Source organism: Cavia porcellus, unplaced genomic scaffold (genome assembly GCF_034190915.1).
Source record: "Cavia porcellus strain 051 isolate PalLab524CR breed Dunkin Hartley unplaced genomic scaffold, mCavPor4.1 scaffold_21, whole genome shotgun sequence".
Classification (NCBI taxonomy): domain Eukaryota; kingdom Metazoa; phylum Chordata; class Mammalia; order Rodentia; family Caviidae; genus Cavia; species Cavia porcellus.
The window spans coordinates 31628488-31656120 of record NW_026947504.1 but is presented as its reverse complement, the minus strand read 5'-3'; the positions used below and the strand labels follow the sequence as shown (position 1 = coordinate 31656120).

At 43.1% G+C, this 27633-nt stretch overlaps 1 protein-coding gene across 4 annotated transcripts in view; it reads right to left on the bottom strand.

Annotated features, from left to right (window-relative positions):
- Positions 1 to 1540: 1540 nt before the first annotated feature.
- Tnfrsf19 (TNF receptor superfamily member 19) overlaps positions 1541 to 27633 on the bottom strand; it is an 88304-nt gene continuing 62211 nt past the window's right edge. For all 4 annotated transcript variants that reach the window (XM_013141096.3, XM_003477245.5, XM_005007019.4 and 1 more), the window contains exons 6-10: positions 9961 to 10125; positions 8967 to 9092; positions 8787 to 8889; positions 7799 to 8205; positions 1541 to 4321 (exon numbers count right to left, since the gene is read on the bottom strand). In XM_013141096.3, coding sequence (XP_012996550.2) covers positions 7827 to 8205; positions 8787 to 8889; positions 8967 to 9092; positions 9961 to 10125 — 773 coding nt within the window. In that variant the 3' untranslated portion in view covers positions 1541 to 4321; positions 7799 to 7826. The remainder of the gene's footprint in view (positions 4322 to 7798; positions 8206 to 8786; positions 8890 to 8966; positions 9093 to 9960; positions 10126 to 27633) is intronic.

Sequence of the window (27633 nt, the reverse complement as noted above, 5' to 3'; positions counted from 1 at the left end):
TGGCACAGGTGTGCTAGCTGAATTCCACCCTCAGCAAAACTGATGGGGCTGTGGCTATTTAAGTCTTAAGCAGGAAGACGCACTGCTGTTAGAAATCAAGGAGAAAGAAGACAAAGAACGAGGAAAAGAAAGAATTCTGCCCTTACTGAGTAATAACTGAAGTCTACTTCAGAACAACATTGTGGTTGTAGAGAAAGTGGCTTTACTGGCAAGTTTTTAAAATTCAAGTCTCTGGCAAGCTTAATTTGAAAGCAGGGATATATCACACTGTTTCAAATACCACTAGTGGTTTATGAGGGACCTGGGTTTGCCTGCTCACCTGTAGAGCAGAAGGCTGGACACTCCTTGGAACTGTGACTGAAATGTGACTTAACTAGTATCACTGTGAGTTGTTGACTTGATTCAACATGATGACATTCGTATGGTCACCTACCATGTCTTTGTGAAATTTGTGAGCTAGCGTAGAAGGTTTTAGAAATTCTTAGACCACTGTTTGGTTTCAAGATGATTGATGTGATAAATTTAAGCTCTACTTACATAGCTCACTGATGCCAAATTGGTTTTTAAAAAATTAGGCAATAGCTTCTCAAGTTAAAAGGAGACAAATTCAGAGTATTGAGTAGCGGGCTGGGGAGACCTGGGTGATGGTGGAGGGAGGAATGGTGTTGGCAGCACCCCGGAATGGGGGCCTCAGGCCTCTGTGAGGAACGCAGGAGCTCTGAGTTCATCTTCTGAGAGGCTGTAGATCTATGGTTTGTGCACAGCTCACACTGTCTCCAGCGATCCTAGGAAAGTGCCCAGGGATTACAGGTGGGAAGCAAGTGGACGTGTGGAAAGGAAAGGAACGAGCAGCCTTGGACATGGAACCCAGTGCCGCGAACACGGGGGACTCGCTCGCCAGCAGAGGCAGCGTGCTGTTACTGTATTTTAAAATTTTAAAAAAATTTTTTTCTTTTCTTCCAAGAAGTTGAAACTCTTCTTTGGAAATCTAGTAATGACCTTACAAGTTTTATGGAGGGAAAGGAAGGAAGAAGTTAAGGAAGAAAGAAGGTAAACTCCTATAGTGACCACCTTTTCTCGGTGTCCACCCCTTTCATCCACCCCTCTCCTAACCTTTCCCTTCTCTCCTCCCCTCCCCTCCCCTCCCCCTTTCCCTTCCTGTCTGTGTTTCTTCCTTCTGTTTACTCTTTAGTAGGTGGACACTCAACTGACCTCCAAAGAGAAGGGACATAGAACCTCTTCCCCCCCACATGTCATAAAAAATCTCTTGAGATCATAAGGTCATAATGAAATCTTGACACCAGGGTCTCTTTCTGTATATTACCCTACTTTTTTTTTTTTTAACCAGTGTTTTTCAAGGTAACTCAGGGCATCTGTTAGTATTTTGACAACCTGAGCAGTATAATCAGCTCAGTCAGGATTTCCTATTCTAAGGTGCAGTAAGGGCTACAGAAGAACCAGCTCTGTGTGACCCTCACATGGCCTCTGGCAAGAAAAAAAATACCCGTGTCACCAAATCAGTCCTTTTCTTATGAACACATAAGAATAACAAGTATCAATTTTATTCACAAGTAAAAAAGTGTAACAAAACTACTTGTATAGGAAAATTTCAGTATGCAAAACATTATGATGAATTCTAAATTGATTCCAACTACCTTAAAGCAGTGTGCTTTTGTCCATGTGATCTTTGCCTGCAGAGATGACAGTGCCTGATCTAAGTAACAGCAATACTAACACTTTACCTAAAGCAGAAAAGTCTCTATATAAAACATATGTTCCATATACAAAAGGTTTAAAAAAACGAAACCATGATCCGATGTAGTTATTCTTGAAATCCTCATAGCTTCTGTGCCTCACAAACCAGCGAAGTCGCCCGGGGCGGTATCACTCCAGGTGACCCCCACCTCTGCTCCACAGCCCAGAGCTCTCTGTGTAGCGCAGGGTCTTCCAGTAAGGCGAAATGCAAACTGGACTTTTTTTCTCAAGTATTGACTTGGAGTGTGAAATATAACATTTCTGTATGTTTCTAGAGTAGGTAGTTGTAAGATGTCTCCAACTTGATAAAAATAGCCCAGAAGTTTTCAAATGCAGTGTTCAAATGAAGTCAATTTCCACCCGAAGCATTTCTCTGCTGATTAACAGTGATGTCTATGATGTTGGACCAAAGTCTCCTTAGCAAGTGTGTCTTTGAAGCAACTCAGGGCTGTACATATGGAAAATATATGCAGGTTACACAAACACAGCCCTGCTCGCTTTGATCATACTCCTGTCACAACAGAGATGATCAGACTGCAAACAGTGACGCACACATGTGAGACACAGGGAAGCCACTCAAGGAAACCTGACTTGCATTTTCATAGACGCCTGTGGTCAAGTCCTAAATATTTTACAAGTGTTTCCTAAAGGCGATTCTCTTAAGAGTTGGTGACTATGAAAGTTTAAGAACCACTGCCTTATGCAAAAAAGAAAACAAGGAAAACAAAAAAGAGAAAGAAAAAGAGTCACGTATGACTGGGCAGTTGGGAGGCATTAAAGGTTCTGGGCTTCTGACGTCCTGCTTCTGGTAAAAACGCTGAGGTCATGGAGCAGTATCCAGACACAAGCAAACCACTATGCCCACATCAGCACCTAAAATTATGTGGAGAGAAATAGCCGCAGGGAAGAAAGGTGCTCATCAAGTTTTACTGATCTTTACAAAGAGAGAAGATGTTGGGGTAATAAGGGAGAAGAAAAAGTTGATGTAGGAAAAACAAATTAGTTCTAACTTTCAGATTAAATGTTAGGTTAAAAGACACCAATTTGGGCAGGGCAATTTGCAGGCAAATACCTTAGTGCCCCTCTAACACATGGACATTTCGAGGTCTATTTATTTTGTCAGGGTACACGTGACACAGCTAATAGCAAGCAGTTAAAAGACAAAGGCCAGAGCGGATTGTGTAAGTTGGAACAGGAAAATAATTAAGTCCTGCTCAATTAAGTCTTCTCCAGGGCATAAAGATTAAGAGCAAATGAGGCATGCCTCGCTTTATGGCTGGGCCGGGTTCATTTTTTGCCTGCCCTCACACAAACTGGTGCATCAGCAGTAACAGGCAGGCGATGTGGTACTTCCACAGAAGCAGGCACCTCCAACATCACCTGGCCACAGTTAAGAGATGACGTGAAAATCCTACAAGATCAGAGGGAACTGTGCCACATCCTGGTTCAACTACACTTTGCCAGGTCTCCTCAACAGCACCTACCAATTGTGCTTTTTCTTCTGTGTCTCATAGCAAGTATATTCTTGCCAAAGACTACTTTAGTAGTAGAGGAACCTGATACACCAAAATTTCTAAAGCTTTTAGTACAAGGTCCAATGCAAACAAAAGGTCACTATGTATACAAATACCACTTTTCCATGATAGAAAACTGGACCTTCTCCGCTCAGGCCCAGGGGCAGAGGTAACAAATGCTTCTATGTCAGTTCGTCTTAACGCGTCTATACTAACCTGTGCATCCAAGTTTGAGGAAACGTGCGTTAGTGGTTTAAATCGGGGCAAAGGGCCACTCTTTCCAGACCACGGTGCGTACCCAAGGTCGCTTTTTCTACCAGCACCAGTGGGTATCCAGGAGCTAGAGGCCAAGGGCAGGAGCATGGATTCTGGACAAGAGCCTTTCTCCAACACAGCTGATCCCTGGTGAGGTCTATTGACCTCATCTAGTAACACAAGATTGAGGCAGGCGGAATGAAATCAGTACTAATCACCCAAGCTAATTCCCCTTAGATGAGAAAAAGTGGCCTTCCCCAACACAAATACTCATTTTTGAACCCATTCTACATTAAAACAAAACCAAAACCAAACCAAAACAAAAAACCGAGATCAGGAATCTGACATGGACTTTTAGCAGGATAACAGACTACGTAAGATTATTTTTGGAAAGAAAATGTCAGCAAAAATGTATACTCTGGGTTGCCAGTCTTGTAAAATCATGAAAATAAGCGCAGATGTCCTGCTGTGTCTTGTTCATGACTGCAATGCTTCAGTCTTTGAAGTTGCTCTTGAATCCCGGAAGCTCCCTATCCAGGGGCAATGCCCAGGATCACCAGTCTGCTTGCAGTTTGCTTGCTTTCCTTGAGGTTTCAGTTTACAGCTAGTCTGCCTGAGAAGCAGCTGGTTGAAAGGCGTAAGGCTAAAGGCTTAAATAGCAACCAGTTTGGTTCAGATTTATTTTTCTCCCAGAAGCCTTTGCAGGGTCCAGACTGCTCAGTCTGTAAGCTTCACAAGGGGTCCCCTTTTTTTCCACACCCGTTTCCACAGCAGAGAGATGATGGCCTTTAGGCTTCCTAAAACAGCAACAGAAAGAAAGCTTCAAAAACAGCACTTCACAAATTAAAGCTTCACATTATAACTGTAAAAAAGTACTCTATCGGAGTATTATTAGGACTATCTCAGAATTTAACAACTGCACAAGAATCTCATCTAGTGATCTTCAAATATCTAAGTACCTATGCACTCTGAGAATACAAGGAAAGTTTTTGTAATAAGTCACAGTTGCTCAATATTTGCTAACATTAAAAGATGATAATGTAAACTTTAGCTATCACAATGAATTAATGAACAACTGTTTTGTTGATTTTCAAACTCTTTCAAACATTAAAGTTTGCATCTTCTGTACGGGGCTCCTTTAAAGTGTTTGTAGGTAATGACTAAGATTCTTGATGCCTTTCCTTCAGAGAACAAGGATGGTGATGAATCGTGTCATTCTTTACCCGCCAACTTAAGTTTTTACAGTTGAATCTACCAAATTACTGAACGGCATTTAGAAGTAGTCTGGGAAAGAGATTTCTCTTGCAATCCACACAGACCAGAGGACAATGCTAAGCTCGTAAGAGGGTTAACCCAGTAAGTGGGCTAGTGAAGGTGGGGCCTCCTTGGAGGACATGAGTTATAGGGGCAGGACGGTGAAAGATGGATTTTTTTCCTGCCTCTTCCCTTGCTCTCTGCTTCCAGGCTGTCAGGAGATTAGCAGCCATTCTCACCGGGCAAACATGGACTGAAACCTCTAAATCTGTGAGCCAAATAAACCTTTCTTCTGTTAAGCTGTGTATGCCGGGTATTTTGTTCCAGCAAAGAAAGGTGATTAATACAGAGTAAAAGCTTAATTCCATGTATGAAGCAGCCGCTAACTTATTCATTGATAATTGGCACCAATGCCATAGATACATTCATGGGAAAACTTCTTTCTAGGTCTAAGACTTCCCTAGAAATGAAAGTCCCTGAAGGTCTTTTAAATGATAGGAGATGGTTTTATCAACTATGTAGATCAACTGATGTAATAACCATATTAGCCCCTGTGCTGATAGGCAAATAAATCCCATCTTGCCAATATGAAAAAAAAAAATAGAAGTTTTACTAGACTGGAAAACTAGACTCGCAGTTCTCCCTTATCTTTCTTAAAATTCTATTTCTTTATGTTGATATTTAAAATAACGGTTAGAAAATAAAGTCAAAAACACTTTTCCTCTAAACAGGTTGGCTTCATTCTCCCAAATACCCCCAGAAATGGTGCGCCAGATACATCAGCTCCTTTTCTCTCTGAGGATATACAGGGGTAAGGTTGATCAGCGTTCAGTTATTCAGACTAAAGAAGGGTCCCAGCTGTTAGCTGTTTCCTGAACCCTAAGTATCCTAATCAAACTCTGGGTAGTATTAAACCATCCACAAAAAATTTTGTGTGTAAAAACAGTTTTTGGAAACAAACATATCATGCATTTTTAATCACAGTCTCATAGCAAGTAAACACAGCCTCTTCCTGAATTCCGAGTGAGCCCACGTTACAGAGCCAAGTTAAGGAATCTGCATTTGAGGGACTGATAGAATTAATGTGAAGCCCTTGCTGCTGAAGTCTAATTCTGTGTAAGCAGCAAATGAGTCTATTGGGGAAAATATGAATTGCTTTTTAGAATTCAGTAGTCTGAAAAACCAAAAACTTATTAAGTGAAGCACGTGGCTGACCCTTGAAACAAAGAGGCCCAAACCCCAAGAGGTTTGGAATGTCACTGCTCTCTACTTTCTTTTGAAGATGAAGGTTCATTTATTACATTTTACAGGTTCAGTAGGGGCAACTAAAGAGAAGGTGCCTTTGTGAATCTGGAAAGGATTATCTCTGAAAATGGCTCAGGGTTGGGGATGTGGCTCCTATAGCACTTGGTTAGCGGCATGAGGTCCTGGGCTCCAACCTCAGCAACACACACACACACACACTCACATTCACACACACGCACACACTCACACGTGACTCAAAATACTACTTAGTGTTTTTTGCTGTAAGAGAAAAAAAACAATTTACAGTTGTCTTTCTGGATTTAGAATTTCAACCTTAGATTTATAATTTTTAATTTCAATCTAGTAATTGTAAGATAACACATTTTGAAAAGGTAATTAAAATATTATTAATAAACCCTATTGTGTAAGCTGAATATAACATTTTCTCATTAGATTTATTTTACATGTAATTATAACTTTTTTCATAATGATTTGTGTGAAAATACATAGATCATGGCAGTTATTATAAATTGTCTTCGGAAAGGAATATGCCATTTGCGCCAGTCTTAAGTAGCAGAGCACTTGGTTAGCAGTATGGGGTCTGCTCCATGTGTCTGAAATTCCCCATGCATGCACCTGACACAGTGATTATAAGTCCTTCTTTATTCCTCTAACAACACAAACAAAAATAGGTGGACAGGGAGTTTGTTCTGGTATGATTCGGTGTCCAGGTGTTTCCCTCCTTAGTCCCACCAATTTACATCACAAATTGGTGAATAGTAATTCTCTTTCCTGACATAATTCTGAGAAGCTGTTGCCCATCATCTGGTAACACAATCACCTTTGCTACTCAAACTTTCCCCGACAATGTATGTGCGCAGGGTGCACCCAGTGTGGGGGAGCTGACTCACTGCGTAGCTCGCAGGGCCTCCAGGCAGGTGGGGCTCCTGTGCCCTCGTCTGTGCACCCTCTAGGCTGGTACACAGGGCTGTCGGCAGTTTGTGGCTGCTGGGCCTTCTCAGCCCGTGAGTTTTGGAGGGCCTAGTCTGTTCTTACACACAGACTTACACACAGCCAGGAAAATTCCTAAGTTTTTTCTTACTTGTGGTCATGAAAGTTATGCAAAATGGAAAGGCTCAAAAGAATAAAATCAGTAAATAATTTTTCACAGCCGATGTAAAGCCGATGTACATAGTTTGTTTTTTAAACTATGCAATTGATTTTATATTTCTTCATTTACTCTTTGTATATTCCCCATTTTGAGACCAAAACTGTATTTCTCTTTTCTCCAAAAAACAACAAATGTTTCCCTCTGTAGAGTTTTCTATGAATTCTGTAGAAAATGTCTTTTCTGATTAACCTGACAGTGAATGAAATTTTAGGCATAACAACATCACACACACAAAAAAAGCCTGAGACTGCCTGTGAGATGCCCCCCCAGCAGACTCCTATCTCTCAATCAGGGAAGGAGACTATGTTGAGTAGTTAGATTTTTTGAGAAGAATGAAGAATGCAGCCAACTTTTATGGTCTTCTAGATGAGCTCTGCTGGTTTAAAAAAAAGATCTTGAAATTTATGTTACAACATTTTCTAACATGTACAGGGAATAAGCCTTATCTCCCCTTTGTGGTGGTGGGGACAGAGGCCAGGGCTTTACATGATTGTCAAGCCACTGAGCTTCCCCCAGTCCCCTTGGTTCACAGGTTCACAGTGGGATCAGAGCTCCATTCCCAGGTACCAAAAGCCAAAGCCTTGCTAACGAAGTACAGTCTTACCTGGAGGGATGCGGCCAGGCTGGCAGGCTCAGGGGCTCCCTGGCACGGGGTCTAGCTGGCTTCTTGGAGGCGGTGCGTCCGGAGCCAGGGCAGGCTCTGTCGCTGTGCTGCTGTGTCCACAGAAGCCAGCAGTTTCTGTGAAGTTCGCAGGGTGAGCTTGAACTGAAACAGCTCCACAGGTCAAACCCTGGCTATTGTTTGAATCCAAAGATGCTGAGCTCTCGTCTTCTGGACCAAGAGAAATAATGTCTTCTCCAGTGAGCTCAGGGTAAGCGTCACAGAAAGAGATGTCGTCGCCCCCCATGGCATTCTGCATCAGAGGACAGGCGTCGGAAAACTCTCCGCAGCCGGAGTGTGTCAGGGACATGAAGACAGCCGGCACCGACGTCCCGCCCAGGACTGTGTTTCTGAGCAAACATGCAAAAGGTATTTTACTCCACAGTGAGCAATGCACTTATGGCCAACAGCATTTCCGCTATCCTGCTGTCATGAAGACAGCCACTCATGAAGCCAGCATTCTAGGGGCTGGGGTCGTTACAGACTCCCTTAAGACAGGGACTCCAACGATTCCACTGGCTTTAAAATTGACTTCTACATCTATTCCCCATTCACAGGCTTCATCCGGCGTCTGAGCCAGGGACATGGACACCTTCAGGTTCTCAGGTCTTAGCGGAGGTTTCTCCACTGTTCTAAAATTCTAGACTAGTATGTCACTAGTGCATGACACGTTAAGTACTAGTTACAGATGGCAGAGGGTGCCATGGATTTCCGCAAAATCAGCGGAAAGAAAAGTATAAAGAACATTGCACTGGATGCTAACACCTTTGAAATGCTAATTCTTGCTCAAAGAATTGCCCCAGGCAACATGCAGAGAGCCATTCCTGATATTTAAAGAGAGCCAGCCCCACGGTTTCCCAAGAAAACTGGCATGTTAAGCAGAGGCACGCCTGCATCCGGGGATGGGATCTGCGGTGAGAAGCCCAGTTACCTCTCCTGAAGGGTGGCCGCCGAGTGCACGCCACAGCCCAGCGCCGGCTGGTCACTGCCGCAGGTACCCTCACAGCACAGGGGTGGGGTCACGTGGACGGGCCCTGCGGAGTCAGCAGAGAGTGAGGCACAACACTCTTCTCTAGGAGCTCACTGCTTTTCTCGAAGCATGGCTACTTACCGTAGGTCTGGGCCGAGTCCTGGTGGCACTGGCAACACGCCCTGTGAGCGTACTCGCTGAGCCGAGGTCTGTCAAAACACGACAGCTCAGAGCTGTTGTACTGGATGTCCTCTGATCTCAGAGACCCTGCAGCGAGGACAAGGATTCTGTCAGGGAACCCAATTTCCTGTCGGAAGCCGCCACATTGACACCACAGTGCAGCCAGGTCCTAGTGTAGCTTTCATTTGTTTGTTGGTTTATTTGAGACAGTGCCTTGCTCTGTAATTCCGGCTGGTCTTGAACTCATAGCAACCTTCCTATCTCAGCCTCCCAAGTGCTGGGATTGGAGGTGTGCTACCTTTTGTATTTTTAAACAGAAAGTCAGCTATCATGACAATGTCTGGTTACAAGTGCTTCTTGAGTTAGAACAGAATTACATCCCTCTAAACTCACTGCAGTGCACAGCTATTGTGTTTAATCTGCCTGACCCAGGTAACTCTTGCTTCCCTTCCACCCGCTCCCAACACCCCCGTAGGCTGCAGCTGGGCAAAGTCATCCAGCACACAGCCTGCGTTATATCCCCCTGCCAGAGATCTCAGGGGGTGCACTGAGCCCTGCACTGCACTGCAAATGAGAACCAGAGGGGTTGCATGGGTTTTATTCGTATTTTTTCACACCATTGTGAAGTGAAAGATTGTTCAGTTGAATGTTGGTAGGTTGTGAGCTGTGTGAAATTCTTACTTGGAAGCCCAAATGTGTAATAATTGGTTAAGATAGGCCAGAATGCAAGGTATTTTATTATCAGAGCTTAGGGTGATTTTAACTTTGCCTTGTGCCAAGGGGCTGTCACAGCGTGGTCAGGGTCCCCATGCTGGTCCCCAGTGAGGTCCCCACAACCCTCCATGCTCGAGCAGCTGCTGACACATGTCCCAGTCTCCCATGCACACTGCAGCGGCAGTGATGATAAACCCACTTCACCCTGACAGTGAGAAACTACGTAGGACTAGAAACTCACAGCTGGGCTTCTTCTCCATGAACTGTCTTTTACAGTAGATGACACAGAGGATGAGGAGGGCCAGCAGCACGGTGGCCAGAGCACTGCAGATGACCGCAGCCAGGGCCGTGTCCCGAGGGCTGGAGGCTGTGGATGCGATCTTTACAAGGTTGACCTTGCTGGTACCTGAAAACAGCAAGAATGGGGTTGGCACTTACGGAACGATCCAGGGCCTGCAATGCTTGCTGGAGTTCATGGCATTTTGGCAACAGCCTTCGTGGGACAGAGATAGGGCCAGCACAGGAGACCAGAATGTGTCCAGACATCCTTCAACATCGCATCTACGTTCTGCACCCCAGTGTGTGGGCGGTCCCTCCCTCACACTCCTACAGTGCGCTCGCTCAGTGCATTCTGCTGCTGAAATCTGCTACTAATCCTCCAGGTAGGAAAGAGGGGCTCCGTGCTCTTGACCTCAGTGTCCTTGCAGCCTGGCAGTGCTGGGCACACAGTAGTTTTGGGGTGAAGGAAATGATCTTTCCATCATCTCCTGAAGACTGGCATGAATTGGCAATAGACTAAGGGAAGAACATAGGCACATTTATTTCTGCACACAGGGCCAGATGCCCAACAACCTCATAGCTCAGATGCTGGTGTGCCCTTCTCCACGGGGGAGACCAGAGCAGGATGTAGGATACGATTAGGGTGAATGATGACGGGGGGGGGGTGATAGGACTGGAGATCAGGTACCAGTTGGTGAGGGGGTCTCTTCAGGAATTGAATGGGATCAAAATGCAGAACAGTCTCTCTTGATGAAGACTGTTCAGGTATAGGGACATTTCTGTATCAATTTCTGCAACAGGAGTTTGATCTTTTCTGGTTAATAAAAGCTGGGTAGGGGAGATCTAGGTCCACTGTGCTCCCTGAGGTATATCATTAAGTGGAGAAGGGGCCTCAGAGAAGACCTTTCCCAGCAAGGGACCTTTCCCAACAACCCCTAGGTGCCTGCAATTCAACATAATCTGCATACGAGGGTATTACATTTGGAGGGCCATTTCTGGACTCCCTCGGTAGCCATTTACTATTTCTTATTTAATTGGAATTGGGCTATTTTCAGGAAGATGTAATAAACATATTCACATCCTTTTAAATTGTCCAGAAAGCACCTTTAAAAAAGTTTTTTAAAAGGCAAAATTAATTTTATACTTTACTCAATCAATATTTTAACATATATTCAATATGAACTTGTTAATGGAATCTTTTTATTCTTTATTTTCTACAAGAATCTCGAAATCCAGTGTGATTTTGCAGGGCAGCCCATGTCACAGCAAGGGCTCGACAGGCACACGTGCCGTCTCAGCAGGTGCCCAAAGCTGGGGCGGGAGAGATCCTGACCACGCCTGGGCTGCATGGCTCCTGTGTGCATGAAGCTTGTCACCCGCGCCTTCGCCCTGTCCCAGCTACACATCCTCCAACCAACAAGACCGTTCTCCACTGTATGATGCCAGCCAGACCCACAGGGAGGTATGTGGGTTAATCATGCTGAATTATAAGAAGGAATACCTAGAACTACCATGGGGGTTTGAGTCCTGGTATTTTTAGTCTCAACAATTCTGAGCCACACAGATAAATGTTTGTTTCATATGAGCTGCGTGCCTGAGGCTTAGATGATTAGGTGCCATAATTAGATCACATATTTTAGAGGACAATTATTTGTAACTATGTGTAATATTCTTTCTCTTTTGTTTTGTTTTTTCGTTTTTTGGGGATCAAACTCATGACCTTGCACTTTCTCAGTGGGCGCTTACGCTGCTGAGTTAAATCTCCAGTCCTATTATGATCATTTCTGCAGTACTGGGAATTGAACCCAGGGACTTTGCATAAGCTATATCCCTAGAAAACCCACCCTGCCACCTTCGTATACATATTTTTGAGATAGGGTCTTTCTGACTTGCTAAGTTGCCCAGACTGGTCTTGAACCTGTAACCCTGCCTCAGCATTCCAGAATGCTTGGATTGTAAGTGTGAGCCACCAATCTGGCTCATAAAATATTTTTAATAATTTTAACTGTATAAAAATATTATAATAATTCAATAGGATATGCTAAATGCTCATAATACAGCAGGTTGACTAAATCACATCCCAGCCTCACAGAGATTGGATCTAAATCTCAAACTACCTTTACCAGTGGACAGAGTCACCAAAGGATGCATGGGCACAGGCCTAGTGGCACAAACACTGACAAATGAAGAGCCTAGTAGATGCTCTTGTCCCATGCAAGCCAAAGTAGCAGGTCACACAGAAGGGGGAGTGACTCAGAAATGAAAGAGTCATCTCTTCGGGCCACCAGGGGAAGCTGTGAAAAGCTGTCATTCCACCGTACTGTTGGCTGCAGAGTGGGGACAGGTCCTTAGCTTCAACTCCTAGTCAGATGACACAGCCCACCGGGCAACAGCTGTCATCAAAATGAGGCACAAGGCACAAGGCAGAAACCTCAAAGTTCTTGCACGTAACTGTTAAGTTTATCCACTGGTCAGCCCTGGCTATTCAGAAAAATCCTTGAAGGATAGGGATTTAAACTCAAAGCAGAGAACTTTCAGCGTTCTTTAAATTTTCATCGTTCAGAATTCCTCCAGAATATATTAGTTAACTTATTTGTCTTAACACCAAAGGAAATCACCTCTAAGTTATAAATGGGTTGAAATGTCCTCAAAGTTGGGATTTTATTTATTTATTTATTTATTTGTCTTTTTCCTTTTTATCGGTACCAGGGATCGAACTCACGATTGCCTGCTTGCAAGGCAGGTGCTTATGCCACTGAGCTAAATCCCCAGCCCCTGGGATTTTATTTTTAATTTAGTAGTCTGCAACTCAGGATTTAGTTTCTCAAAATATAAAAGTCTTAATAGTACACATCTTTCCAAGGTAGAGCACTGATATTGTAGTTTCAGTGAAATCTACTTGCCATAATATCAGTTTTAAAGAAAAGTGCATCAATATCTCCCTTGTCAACTGATTGTTCCAGGCAGTGGCATCTATAGTAGAACAAGAAAAGCACATAAATTTTATAACTCACTTGTTGACCTACAGATAAGAAAAACCACTGGTTAATTCCAGTACCCTCTGACTCTCAGAAGGCCCACAGTCTTGAGAGCCAGATGCTTGATCCTGTGATGCGTTTATGACCTGCAAAGCCAGGACAGCAAAGCCCTGGTCTCACTGCAGTGGGTTAGGCCACCCTCTGGCTCGTTTGTGTCTTTACCGCCTATACAGCAATATGGATATGCATACAGAGGCTATGAAGGACAGGGCTGACTTTTAAAAGAACTCCAAAAGCCCATTCATAGAGTCCTGGGTTTTAAAAGTCCATTTTCTTATAATTCTACCTGACGTCAGCAGTGAAAAGCTGGCTAGGAGGGGAGGTTTGTATTGGATCCAAGAAGTGACTTCTGTACTGTTCCATTTGGCCAATGGAGACACTCCTGAGAACTTCTCAACTACAAAATCTCTATTACAAACTAGGAAATACTAGCTTGCTGACCTGTGCCCATGGCAAGGAACTGGCATTAAAGACTCATTCTGGCCCTATGCACTGCCTAAATTCCCTAAGCACATGGAATCTTCCAAAGAATCCTACCCACAACTTTACTCAACTCTAGAGGTCAGAAAATGAGGATATTCATACTTTTAGACACTTCTCACTTCTCCTGAACACAGAGGCACAGCACATTCCCTGCAGAGCACCCTGTTCGGACAGGCTGGGCTGCAGAGAGAGAACTGGTGTCCAGCATCTGGCTCTGGCCATGTCCCACCATGGCTGTAAACCAGCTTTTCATCTCTGAATCCGTTTCCTCCAAAGAAGATGAAATGGTGGCTCATTCTGCAAAGGTCCCCTGTGGGGTGAGCCCCAAACTTTACCCTCAGGGTGAGATCACCTAGTGTCAGCAGCCCCTTGGACCTCCAGCTGTCCGCACAGGAAGTGTCGCCCCCGACTCTCCTGGCTGGTGGCTTCTCCATGCAGAAAGAGGCGAGGCCTCACACTAAAGACTGAGACTGAGCAGGATGTGCTATTTCACTTCTTCATGATTCCTGAGTCCAGAGTCACCCATCTGACAGCCTACTGGCTGCCTCCCCAGGGGTGAGATGTGTCCTTAATTTGACAGGTCCAAAAAATGAGCCCCTCATCACACCCATGGCCACCTTCCCTCACCTACCTCTCCCAGCCTCTGCCCCCAAAGCTTTCCCTTGCACTGCTGCAGGGACCCCCTGCCCCAGGCTGTCCTATCAGCCCTCCCTCAGATGTCACCTGCCCAGTGAGGCTTCCCCATCAAACTGAAGTTGCAATTTTTCTCCCAGCGCTTCCTCCCCGTTTCCCTGTTTGCCTTTCCTCCCCAGCACGCCCTGTCATCTGACATTTTATGCATATTTACTTATTGGTTTGTACTGTCTTCTCCCCTAGGTGGGAGGCGCAGAAATCACCCTCACTAACCAAGCTCACCCAGTGGACTGCAGTTCGCCTGGCCCAGCACACTGCCTGCCTGACGTCCTTCTGCTGCAAACTGGGTGCTGGGTGTGCGCCCCACTGGGAATCTGGTGCGTGAGGCAGGATGCTGGCCTCTGAGTACATCCAGTAGGCCTCCTGCCATCCTGAGATGGCTCTATTGTCACAGAACAGAGAGAGACTTCCGTCTTAGGCCACAGTATCTTGGGGCCTCTTTAACCCAGCAGCTGATCCTTCACTCTGACCAACTGTATGTCCTAGCAAAACTGAGGACCCACAGGGCAGGGACTGTTTTTGTGTTTGTTCATGTGCCTGCATTGCCTCTATGGGATTCTGTATGGTTGCTGATAAATACCTGTTAAATAATAGAATGAACGCATGTTTATGAAAGACTGGAACAGCTCCATGGTCCGAAAAGCTTACTTAACGGGAACTTGTCCAAGTGATCAGAAGAGATTATGCCGCTGCTGTGTGGCATCACCCCTGGCAATGAAGTTGTTGCCAGGGTAGCTAGAAACAGCCTGGAGCAGAAGGCAGTTGTACTTCCATGCATAGTTTTGTCATTTTAGTTCACTGTGATTGAAGAGCAAAAGCTGCCTGGATTGATCAGTTTGTAAACCCTAAAGATTCGTGGCAGCCTCCTCGGGATGGGCGTCAAACAAAAAGAGCCTTTTTTAGGCAGGTTTAATTAACACTGCACAGAGTCATTGCTAAGCGATCTTCAGTCATTAGATGCCAAAGGTAATCTTAATGAGCAGCACATAGAAAATGAGGGCTAACTTACCGTGAGTGCCCAAAGAACTGAGATAGAGATAGGGAGAGAGAGAGAGAGAGAGAGAGAGAGAGAGAGAGAGAGAGAGAGAAAGACAGATGGACAGAGACAGAGACAGAGGGTGCATCTGGCACACCAGTCACTTGCAGCTATAGATATTTTCCCATGTCAAATGATTACATAATTAGGTCTAGATTTGAGCCTAGGTTTAGAGTTTGACTCTAAAACATACACTTTGCTTTTCCTTTTAGATGGTATCATATTCTTGACACCGTTCGGATTCCTTGCTCACATCTGTGTAGGCAGGCACATTCTAGCTAACCTGCTGGCATGTGCAACATGGTTTGACCTAACTTACAATGCAGTGGTAGCTCTGCAGATTCCACTGGTTTTGTCTCTCAGATTAAAGAGGATACTGCATTCCACCACAATGAAAAACAACACGTGACTTTTAAACTTTATTTTTAAAATGCTATTTTTAAGGTCTATATGATGTAATTAGATGTGCTGAATATCACAGGGAAGAACAAATCATAGATTAAACCTTTAAGATTTATCGATGCCTGCTTTTCCACCAGTGTCTAGCACAGGAAAACAATACATCTGGTTCCCTGCTGTGTGATGTCCCTTTGGAAAGGCCAACATAATCAGAAATGCAAGCATTTTTATTTGCTGATGACTATGTTTTGGCACCTGTAATTCAATTAACAGCTCTGAAATATGAGCATATTGTTTAGAAATTTTAAAAATATTTCTCAGTAAAATATTTTATCTTTGGTTTTCAAGTAAACTACAATTCAGTAAGCCGTTGCATTCTGTACTCTTCCATAACTGCTGCCAAAAGCCCAAATTAAATAAAGATTTAATAAAATTAAAACCCAATGACAAATTTATTTCTAGCCACATGTTTTAATTAAAAAATTATTAGCAGAAAGATCTTTGCCATCTTAACTGAGGCAAGGACATAGTTCTGGTATAGACTTTATCTTGTTAATCTAAACTGGTTAAATGAAAATTTCTACGGTAACATTCAACATGTGAATTCCAGACCACAAAAGACTCTGCCCATAACAAAACAAATTTTTTATCCACTTTAAACCAAGTACTTTGACACTGGATAAAGGTGAAAGAATAAATCTTAAGCACTGAGGTTTTCTTCAATACAGACTTAGATCTTGATGTTTTCTTTTTCAATAACTGGTAGACATTATTTCAAAGAAATCTCTCTGGTTTCTCTTCCACCTATATCTCTTTTTAGAAACTTGACTAATTTTCTTATTGTGATAACGTATACATAAGATTTACCATTCGAGATGTGAGTGAATTCACAATATTGGGCAACCTTAATTGCAGGACATTTTCTTCAGGCCCCAGAGAAGACCACAAAGTCCTATGCAGCCATCGCCGCCTTCCCCAGTATGCATCAATTTGCCTCTGTCGATTTCCCTGTTCTGCAGACTTCATGGAAGGGGAGCCCTGTAACACTAAATGGATTTTTGTGTTCAGCTTCTACTTCTTCGAATGTTTTCAAGGTTCATCCATGTGAAGAATGCACCAGAATTTTATTTCTTTTATGGCTGAATAATATTCTATCATATAGATATGGAACATTTTGTTTATCCATTTTCAGATAATAGATATTTGTGTCTCCTCCCGTGGTGAAGAATGGTACTGTGAATATCCACCTGCAAGCTTTTTTCTATATATTAAAAAACTTTTCACGAAGATGCCTTATATTTGTCCTACCTATATCAAAAGATTTGTCATCGCTATTACACTAAAGCATAAGGTAATTCATAAGCCAGTCAACATCAGTTCCTTAGCAAGAGCCCGAAGAGGTGAGGGAGATGATGTCGGAGCATCTGGGCGGGGTCAGCTCATGTGGGTTTGTAAATCCACAGTGGAATCTGAGCCCATCCTGAGAATCAGTGCAGAGGTTCTCAGGTGCGCAGGGAAGGTACGCATCCAGGACAGACCGCATTAAAGGTCACAAAACAGGCTTCAGTCTGAAAAGGCTCAAATCATATAAAGTATCTTTTCCAATCAGAGTAGAATAAAACCAGAAATCAGTAAGGAAAGAAAACTTGAAAATTTACAAATACTTGGAAATCAAATGACACCCTCTAAATAATCATTGGGTCAAATAAAAAAAATCAGAAAAGAAGTAGGAAAATACTTCCGAGATGAATGAAAATACCATAAGCCAAAACTTCTGAGACATAGCAAAAGCAGTCATTTCTTAGTGAGAAATTTATAGCAGCAAATGCCTACACTGGAAAAGAAGACCTGAAGTAATAACCTAGCCTTCTACTTTAAAACATTGGACAAGAGAAAACTAAACCAAAATATTGCCGATGGTAGGAAATAAAGATTAGCGCAGAGATCAATGAACTAGAAAAAAAACAACAGAATAAATCAAACCGAAAGTTGGTTCTTTAAAAAGATTAACAAAATCAACAAAACCTTGACTAAGAAAATAGGGAAGCTTCAAATTTCTAACATCAGAAATGCAAGTGAGAATGTGACTACTCATGATTATATAAGTACACTAACAATTATATACTGACAAATTAGACAGTTTAGGTGGAATGGACAAATTCCTAAAAACATATGAACTAACAAAAATTATGTAAGTAGTAGAAAAAATGACTAGCCCTAAAATAAATGAGATTACTGAATCAGTAATCAAAACCTCCCAAGAGAGAAAACCTAAGGTACAGACAGGAACCATGGTGAATTCTATTGAATGTTTGCAGAAGGGTTAAAAACAATCCTTCTCAAACCTTCCTCAAAAACTACACTTTTTAATTCATTCCATAAGGTCCAGCATTACCCTAAACCAATGCCAGATAAAAACATGACAAGGGAAAAATATGTATGTATCAAGGTCTCTTATAAAAATAAGAAGAAAAATCCTTTAAAAACCAAATTTGGCAGCATATTAAAGGTTACACCCACGACTAAGAGGGATTTCTCTCAGGCAACAGTGGTTAATCTTCCAAAAACCAACCAATAGACTATACAATAACAAAACGAAAGAGAAATACTAGATGATCATCTCAATTATGCTTAAAAAAGCATTTGACAAAATCTTGTTTATGATAAAAATACACTAGAAAGAAAAGTGAGCTTTCTCTTCATAATGGAGGTCACATCTGGAAAATTCATAGTTAGTATCATATTTAGTTGTGAAAGTCTGAATATTTCCCCCTAAAACCAAGAGGGCAAGAATCCCCCTCCCTTAATTTTTTTTTTTTTTTTTACCATTTCTATCCACACAGTAGTACAAGTTCTGGTGAGAACAATTAGTCAAGAAAAAGAAATGAAAGTTTCAAAGTTGGAAATGAAGATGATAGACCATAAGCAGAAGACCATAAAGATGTCACAAAAAAAACTATTAGAAGAATTTAACCAAGGTTCAGGATACAAATGGATGTGTAAGACAGTGATATATTTATACACTAGCAGTGAAGCCAAAAAAGAAAATTAAGAAAATAATTGTAACCTACAAAATCATCAAAAAGACTAAAATACTTATGAATAAATTTAACTAAGAAGGTGCAATAGTTATGCACTAGGTGCTATAAAACATTGTTAAAAGAAATTTTAAAGACCAAAATAAATGGAAAGATTTCCGTATTCATTGATTGGAAGACTTAATATTGTTCAAATATCAGCACTACCCAGATTTAATGCAATCTGTATTGAATTCAATAGCATTCTTTGTGGAGATGAAATCCATACGACTAGGTAACAAAAATGTGGGATGGTCTGTCCTGGAGCATGTTCCTTAGGACCATGTGCACCTGAAGTGCCTGCACTGATTCTCAGGATGGGCTCAGACTCCACTGTGGTTTATAAATCCCCACATATTCAGGCTTGAAAATGAAGGAAGACTTGAGGAATACCAGACCAAAAAAAGAATGAACATTGCATGACTTCACGTACATGAAATAGAGAATAGGCAAACTTCCAGCTAGAAAGTGGATTAAAAGAGACCAAGGAGGGTACAGGAGGCCACTGAGCTACGGGTTAGTGGGTACAGTTCCTGCCTGAGTAATAAATGCATTGTAAATGCAGACTACGTATGAAGGCTGCATACCACTGCGAATGTGCTCAATGCCGCTGAGCCTGATGTTTAAAAAAGGCCCAAGTCACAAATTTTATATTATATTCATTTTACCACAATAAAAAAGGTCGCTAGGAAGTGTCCCAAGGATTTCAAGGGTGAGGGTGATGTGCTCTGACCTGTACTCTAGGAAGATTTCTGCCTGCAGAACAGACAGCACAAGACAAGTTCCACAGCGGGAAGGGCTGCGCTGTGCTGGGTGGCCGTGACGAGGTGTGGGGTACGGTCACAGCTGTGCAGATGCTGTCCCGGGGCTCAGGGCCACCGGTGCACCACTGGCCAGCAGGGAGGCAGCACAAAGAACAGGTGACGAAAACGTGGTGCTCACATACAGCGCAGTGCCACTTTGCCATAAAGAAGGACAGGCTTGAGTCATCCGTGGGAAACGGAAGCACTCTGTAACCATAATGTCCAGTGAAATAAACCAGACACACGAACTCAAGTATCACATGGTTTCCCTTAGAGGAGAGCCCAAAGTACAAGTAAAGAGCAAAATAAATGACATGATAGGAACCAGGGAGACGGAACTATTGTAAAAGGAAGGAGACCAAGAGATGAAGGAGGGCAAGGGAATGAAAAAGAACTCAGATGTTTATGTCATGTTCCAACTCCCAGGGAGGAGCGCAATCACGCTGTACTGCAAACATGTATTGACAAAAATACAAATCAACTTAAAAAAGGACAATAGACTCAAGGGTAGCAGGTAGATTTGGGAGCCACCACACAAATTATGGTACTGCTTATTAACTTATGGACACAGTGACAATTTGAGTGACACTGGCATTTGGTGGAGGTAAGGAACCAAGAAAAAGTTTAGTTTGGAAATGCTGAGTTTGAGATCTCCACTCATCTGGGTGGATGCGGAACCAGGGCGGCGGGAAAGGCCCTGTCCCTGAGCGCATGCATCGGCACAGCAGGAACGCAAAGTAACTTCTGAAGCCCGAGGGCTGATGAAATCACCTACAGATATAGCACAAAGAAACTAACCCAGTGTAGAACCCAGTGCAGAACCCAGGTGGAAAATCACATAGAAGAGGAACCAGTGCTTGAGGTAAGAAAAAAATCAAACAGCCACAGTATCAAAGCAACCCGAAAACACATTTCCAAAAAGAAGCAACTCAAAGCTTAACTGGTTGAATTTTTGTAATTCTTAAATAACTGGAATGCATCAGGGTGTTTTATTTTGGAGATCTGTCACAGAGAGCAAACTGTAACTTTGTGGAAAACAGTTAGTTTAGGATTTTACAAAAATCTGTGACCTTGCACATTGGGCTGCTGTTGTAGTCAGGGGTTGCAAGGAGAACAATTATAATCAGGGCACAGAATTTATAATATTATTGTATGATGGTCACCCAGAGTTAAATACAAGAAAGTGCAGGAAATCTGTCCACAACACTAACAACCCAGAATATTCAGCCAAGGGTCTGGATCCTACAGCAATATCCTGCATAAGTCCAGATAGAGCTCATATCAATGCCTCCTACGAGTCCACCTGGAGGTCTAGAGCCCACAACAATGACTCATGCATGGATCTGCACTGGGAAGGCCCAAAGAAACTGGTGGGAGATGGAAAGTCTATGCCAGCAGTGTGAAGGAGATGTGCTGGTGGGTTAAGGTTTCTACACAGAAGCTGAGAAGTCATGCTCAGAATAAGGACCAGGGCTGCCCCGAAAAGTACCATAGCCATTCTCAGTGACATGGAGGTTCTGAGCTCCTCCAACGATGAGAACAGCCCAGTACATATCAGGAAGCCAGCATGACAAGCTTCCCCTAGAGATTAAACAATACACATCTTCCCACAGCCACTCTCAGTGAAGGTATCAAGCTCCTCTGATAATAGCAGAATTCATATCACGGAAGCCAGCATGACAAGCTCCTCCAGGAGAACCAATGGCTTCAGACAACACTTAGGTGGACCCACAGTAGCTCACTCTTCCCCTCCACGTCCCTTTTTATGTTGGCAGCTTTCCTCAGCTGGGCCATCTACACTCGGCTGTTGTTAAGCTGACCACCAGTTTTTAATCCGTAACAGCTGCTTTCAAATTGAATATTAATCTAAACCAAGATGAAACCAGAATGTGCTTTGGAAACATGATGTCACAAATAAGAAAATAAGAAGGGAAAAGCAGAGGAGAAATTTATAACATACAGTAATCACAATCCATTCTGTACATGAGATTATTTAAATTAAGAAAATACTACTTTTCAATGAATGATAATGGAAGGATAAACCAGGACTTCACATTTTTTCTCAGAGGAATTATTCTTCATTCCTTCTGAAGCCCCCCAGACAGGTACACACGTGCCTTTGGCTTGTTTTGCTTGCCAGTACCCGATGCTAGGGAGCCCGTCTTCTGACATCTACACTCAGACAAACAGCTGTGTGCATAAACCAGAAGCCAGGCTGTCCTGCGAGGCTCTTGGAGGGCTGAGTTTCCAAGTTAGTGTCTGCTTCTGCTTTTCCCGATTTTTCATTTCTGAACTGAGCACAAAGTAAATGCCCACAGCCATACGAGTATTCTCCCCTGTACTGAGTAAGCCTCTAACATTCATTCATAAACACAGAACTTCTGAGCTGGTTTCTCCTTTTTAGTCCCTTGATGGGCACTGCTTTAATTACCAACACTTTCATGCATTCAGTGCCAAGTGAACCACAGCGGAACCCCAGGGAGGCACCATGCCACCCCTCTCCTCCTGCAAACACGGATGATTCATCAATATACTTTTATTATGAGCAGATCTCACCCTAAGAATGCAGTTCTGCATCCTCATTTCTACTTGGATTTCTTGCTAAGATGTTTCCAAAGGCACAGTGCCAGTGTAAGTAACGTGAAGGGTAAAAGCCAACAGGATATCCTGTCACAAAAAGAATCCATTGTATGGTGCGATGGCAGATCAGTTCTGGACTGTGGTGTGCTGGGATGGGGTTATTTATTTATTTAGTTTTAATTTCTGATACAAGAAATAATTGCACATACTATGGGATATAAGGTGATGTCTTCTTAATACATTTTTTCTTTTAGTTTTTCATAGTGTGACAAAATACATGAGAAAAACAAGAATGCTTTATTTTGGCTCATGATTACAGAGGTGTCAGTCCATGGTCTGCTGGCTCCTTTACTTTGAGTCTCTGGTGAGGCAGAAACACCATGGAGAAGAAGCAAAGATTCTTCTTGGCAGCCAGGGAGCAGAGTGCAAGGGGTCAGAGACCAGACACACCCTGCCAGGTGCCCCCGGTGACCTCCCTCCCCCAGCTAGGACCTGCCTCTCAGAGCCTTCACCTAGGAACTCACTGACGGGTTAGCCCGTTGCTGCGGTCAGCGCCTTACTCTCCGATTCCTTCCCAAGCAGCCCTTCCTCCAGTCAAGATGACAATCAAGATAACACCGCATATTATGCATTGCGTTATGACCAAGTTGGTTGTTAACACATCATTCACCTCAAGCATTTATCCTCTTTGTATTATCTCCCATCTAAGTGGTTTGTAAACTAAAAATAGAATTACCATGCGATCGAGCGATCCCATTCCTGGGTAATGTCTCTGAAGGAAATGAAACAAGTATGTCAAAGAGACATCTGTACCCCTGTGTTCATGAAGCACCATTTGTGGAGTGGAGGACCTCTGAGATGGTTCCCCCAAAAGAGGACAATTTGCCCTCATTTTGATTCATCTTTGCCCTACTTCCATGCATTGATATACACAGAGCTGGCTGGCAAACTGCTCCACTCCCTCGTTTGTCTCTAACAATGCAAAGGAGCCCAGCGAGGCAGCCACGTGTGGCTTTGAAGAAAAGGGACAGGACGGGGATGCCCTGCTGCAAAGCATGAGCTAGGCAGAGACAACACACCACCATCTGGGACTGAGCTTGAGAACAGGAAGTGAGGCCCCGGGAAATGAGAGGTATTCAGCAGAGCCGAAGTAGCCTGGTTAGGCGGATTCCTTCAAACTCAGAAGCTACCTGGCACCGGACTCTGCTACTCTTTCTGCGCATCTCTCTCTGCATATTACAGAGGGCCATTGTGTCTCCTACCTCGCCCAGCTCACAGTACTGACCTACTTCCTGCCATTCTCACGGTCACTCCCTTCTTCATGAACAAAACCTGGGTTGCAGCTTTGTTCAGGTCAGCTATTGTTCTGTCTGGACTTAGGACCCCCTTGGCTCCCCTCAACTGCAGATATGACTAGGGTCGTGGATTGTACTAGAAGCAGCAGATTGGAATTTACTTGTGAAACTCCCAACAACTTTTTCCTGGGATTACAATTTAGAGCCTCCAATGGACTGCAATGAAGTCTGGAAGGACTCCTATATCATTCCCAACAGAAAGAGATGGAATCGTAAGTGTCCATCAAGAGATGAGTGCAGGGGGCTGGGGATATAGCTCAGTGGCACAAGTGCCTGCCTGGCAAGCTCAAAGTTCTGAGTTCGAGTCCCAGTACCAAAACCAAAGCAAAACAAAATAACAACAACAAGAGACGAGGGGATAAAGAAAATGTGGAACACTAGTCAGTCTAAATAAAGAAGGAAATCCTGTCATTTGTGACAACACAGACTAACTTAGAAGGCATTATGTTAAATGACATAAGTGAGGCACAGAAATACAAGAACTGTATGATCTCACTTGTGGAGAATCTAAAAAAGTTGCTGTCATAGAGAGTAGAAAGGTGGTTGGTTACCAGAGGCTGGGCCGAGGGGACGGAAGAGGAAAAGGGAGCTGGCCCAAGGGAACACGTCACACTTAGGAGGAATAGTTCCAGGGTCCTGCTGCACACTGGGGGTGACTACAGTTAATAACGATGATGATTCTGTATTTCAGGTAGATATTTAGAGGGGCACAGAGGAGGACATGATCCCAGAGGCCCCATGGGAGAGCTCTGGGTCTCTCCTCTTCCACCAATCTTAAGTTAGCCATTTCCATTTCCTCTGGGTCACCAGCCATCACTATGCTCTTGTCCTTGTCAATATGCATCATGTCTGCTGACAGGAAATCATGATGAAACCATGGTCCTTCCTTCCTAAGACTGGGAGATAACTTACATCTGTTCTTAAGCCTTAAGTCTTCATATTTAAATTTACGCTCAAGTTCTTATGAGTCATTTAAAAAGTTTTCTTTAGGTTATTAATAGCATCATTTACTGCCACAGAAAGTTAAAAAGATATAGGTATAGCCAGTGTCCTAAGATGGTTTCCATTACCACACTGTTATCTTTTGAATTATAGAAGCAAATCTCGCAATTACATGAATCAAAGCCACTGAATGCATTTTGGAATGCTTTCATCCAAGCATGTTGCTGATTTTATTATAACAGAAGAGGTATGTTATTAGAAAATAGGTTTTAAAAAAAAATAACAGCTGCTCACTCTATCAGTTCTTAGCCGTGACTTTGATCTCTGCTCTTGAACAGTCTTAACACATACCTGGGGCTTGACATCACCCCTGAAGGGGTGGGCAGTGGGTACTGACTGCTCACAATTTAGTACTGACAACACTACTCTGAATCAAAGGGTTAAAGGATGCACTATCCATGTTTTAATTCTAAAGAACAGTTGCTGTTAGTTAAATCCACTGGTGAAGTAGAAATGAAAGCAATGGCTTGCTAGATACATTATAAACACAACAAACTGAATTAGCAGACTTGGTGTAGTGACCACCTCACATGCGTATTAACTCGTATTAAGGCTGTGTTTACGACAACCTGATTTTATGACATGAGAAGAAAATGGGGACACACATACTCTGAGGACCTGACACCATGTTTTTGCTGAGGTGCTGGGGGAGGCAGATACTGCTAACAATCGGAAGTGTGGCTGTTGATTGACTCAAGCATTTTGCTTCTGTAGGATCACAGATGAAATTTCCACAGGGACTTGGGAGCCCAAACTACACAATGAATGAAAACATCTACTACATCTTGTCATTACAGACCATGATGTGTCAATCAAACAATAAACAGGATTTACACGGAAGCCTCCTTCTACTGGTCTGCACGGGACACATGCACCTGACCAGGCATCGGTCCTTTCCCTCTTCCCTTCCCTCTCTTCCTGCCTTCAAACTTGCAAAAAGATGCTGGGCACTCTGATGGTTGAGAGCTTTGCAGTCGACAGTCTGGGCTCAGATCTTGGCTTTGCCACCAACCGGCTGGTTACCACTAGCAAATGCCAACCTCCTGCCTTGGTTTCCTGATCTGTAAAACCAGGATCACTGTCTACCAGCTAGGACTTTTCTATGAACTTAATCAATATTGTACACAGAGGATTGGTGCACTAAACTTCTTAAATTTTATGGAACTGGCCACGCCTTCTATTATTACTCAGAATCAGCCACTGCAGTTATGATGGCGTCAGGATCTGGTGGCTTTATGTTGGTTGAAACCACCTATGTACAAGGACAGTCAGATAAACTGGAGCTACCTGCACTGCATGAACCCTAAAACACTGAAGAGTGCAGGAGCAAACTAACGACAAAGCAAGCCAAAAGAGTTTTCTCTGGACGTTAAGACTCATTTTCTATGAAGGACGTAAGTGCTACACTCTCAAAGGCCTTTATAAAAATGATCTCTTCTGGGTAATTGTTATTGTAAAAAAGAGAGGAAAAGAAAGTGCTCTAAAGGATATAACTGCATGTATATTTAAGTGTGTAAGATAGATAACCATATTACTAAGTTTTTGTTGGATCACTGAACAGAACTGTTTGCAATCTCACTGTTTGAATGTCCACTTTAGATGCTTTAATTTTGTAATTTGAACAACTATTTTTGAGATGACAATATGTAATCTATTAACTAGCGATTTCTTACTGTTTATTTTTTTAAATTCTGTATTACTTGTACCCTTTTACTGTTTTGTTTTCTCTTTAAATAAAAAATAATTTAAAAAAACCAAAAAAAAAAAAAATGATCTCTTCACTGGTGATATTAACCGATACTACAGAATAGCAAGCAGCTATCAGCAAAATAATGAATCTTCAAGGAATACTGTGAATGAGAATGGTAAACTAGTCCTGAGAAAAGCTTTTAGAAAAAAAACAAAAGGACAGGTCAGTTTGACAAGTAGAAAGGAGACTCTCAGGGAGAGAGAGGGAGGTGGGGAGGAGGGGGAGGAAGGTCACAAAATCGCCTGCGCGGCGCAGTATTTCTAATCCAAGGAAGAAGCGATCCATGAAAACTGCAAGACGCTATTTTAGCAATCCCTCTCCTCCCTCCTCGACATCACCCACCCCTACCTCCAGGACTCAAACTCTCAAAGCGGGAGATATCTGAGAGGTCAGGTAGAAAGCACGCAGTTTCTAGTTGTGTTACGTCATCTGCACAGCTGATTATGTCGCTGACTTGTATACGCAGCCTGATGGCTACTAAAACTAATTTAAAAACTAAACTGGAAGTCACCAGGTCTTTTTACTTGGTATGTGTGCACAGGGGTGTTCCCTGCGTAACTGAGACCCCAATTTTTCCTGCAAATCTTCTCCAACAGCGTGTTTTAACAGCTTCTCAGGCAGCCAAGCTCCGTTCTTTCTTGATACAGCACAAGCAGAACCTCCTCGTGCTCTGTGCGTCAGCACCCCAGCATGTTAACCACGTGTAAATACGAGGACTATAAAGTAGTTGATGGCACTTAACAACTTAACTACAAAGCACTGGGCTCTGGCCAACGAGGTTTGGTTTTGTTCCGAAGCTGTAAAATAACAGTATCATCATTCATTCTCACTGCAATAATAAGTACTTCGTATTTTAATTGCTAGAAAAATAAAGATTTTGGCATTTCCTTCCAAATCTGGCGGTGCAGGCTGCCTTGGAAATCATCCTCAGACCCTGAGAGCCCACCTTCCCTCCTTCCCTCCCCACTGCCTTGTGTGGGCTGCCCCTCTCCTCGCTCAGATGCTGAGCTGTGTCCTCTGGAGTCCTCAGCACACATGCTACAGGCACCTGCTTCGTCTACACCAGCCTTGACTGGCTGGGAAGCTACTTAGGGAATGAGCACAAAGCACAGATTTAGAGAACCACACTCTTGTGGTTTGTTCTGAACACTGGCGAGCAGACCCCTAGGGCAAGAGAGTCCTGGCAGAGAGGAGCAGAGAGCTGTGAGGTGAACCAGCATCCTCCTGGTGGCAGCTGGTGGCACCCACAGAGCATGCGTACTCACCGCATGGTGACTGAGTTACTGTGAGCTCTGTCAGCAGTGGTAAACATTTTCTTTAAATTTGATTTGGGGTTTTATTTATTCATATAAAATGATAATTTTTTTAAATCCAGAAAATGAAAATTAATCCTGCTTAGAAAGAGTTGAACACAATAAT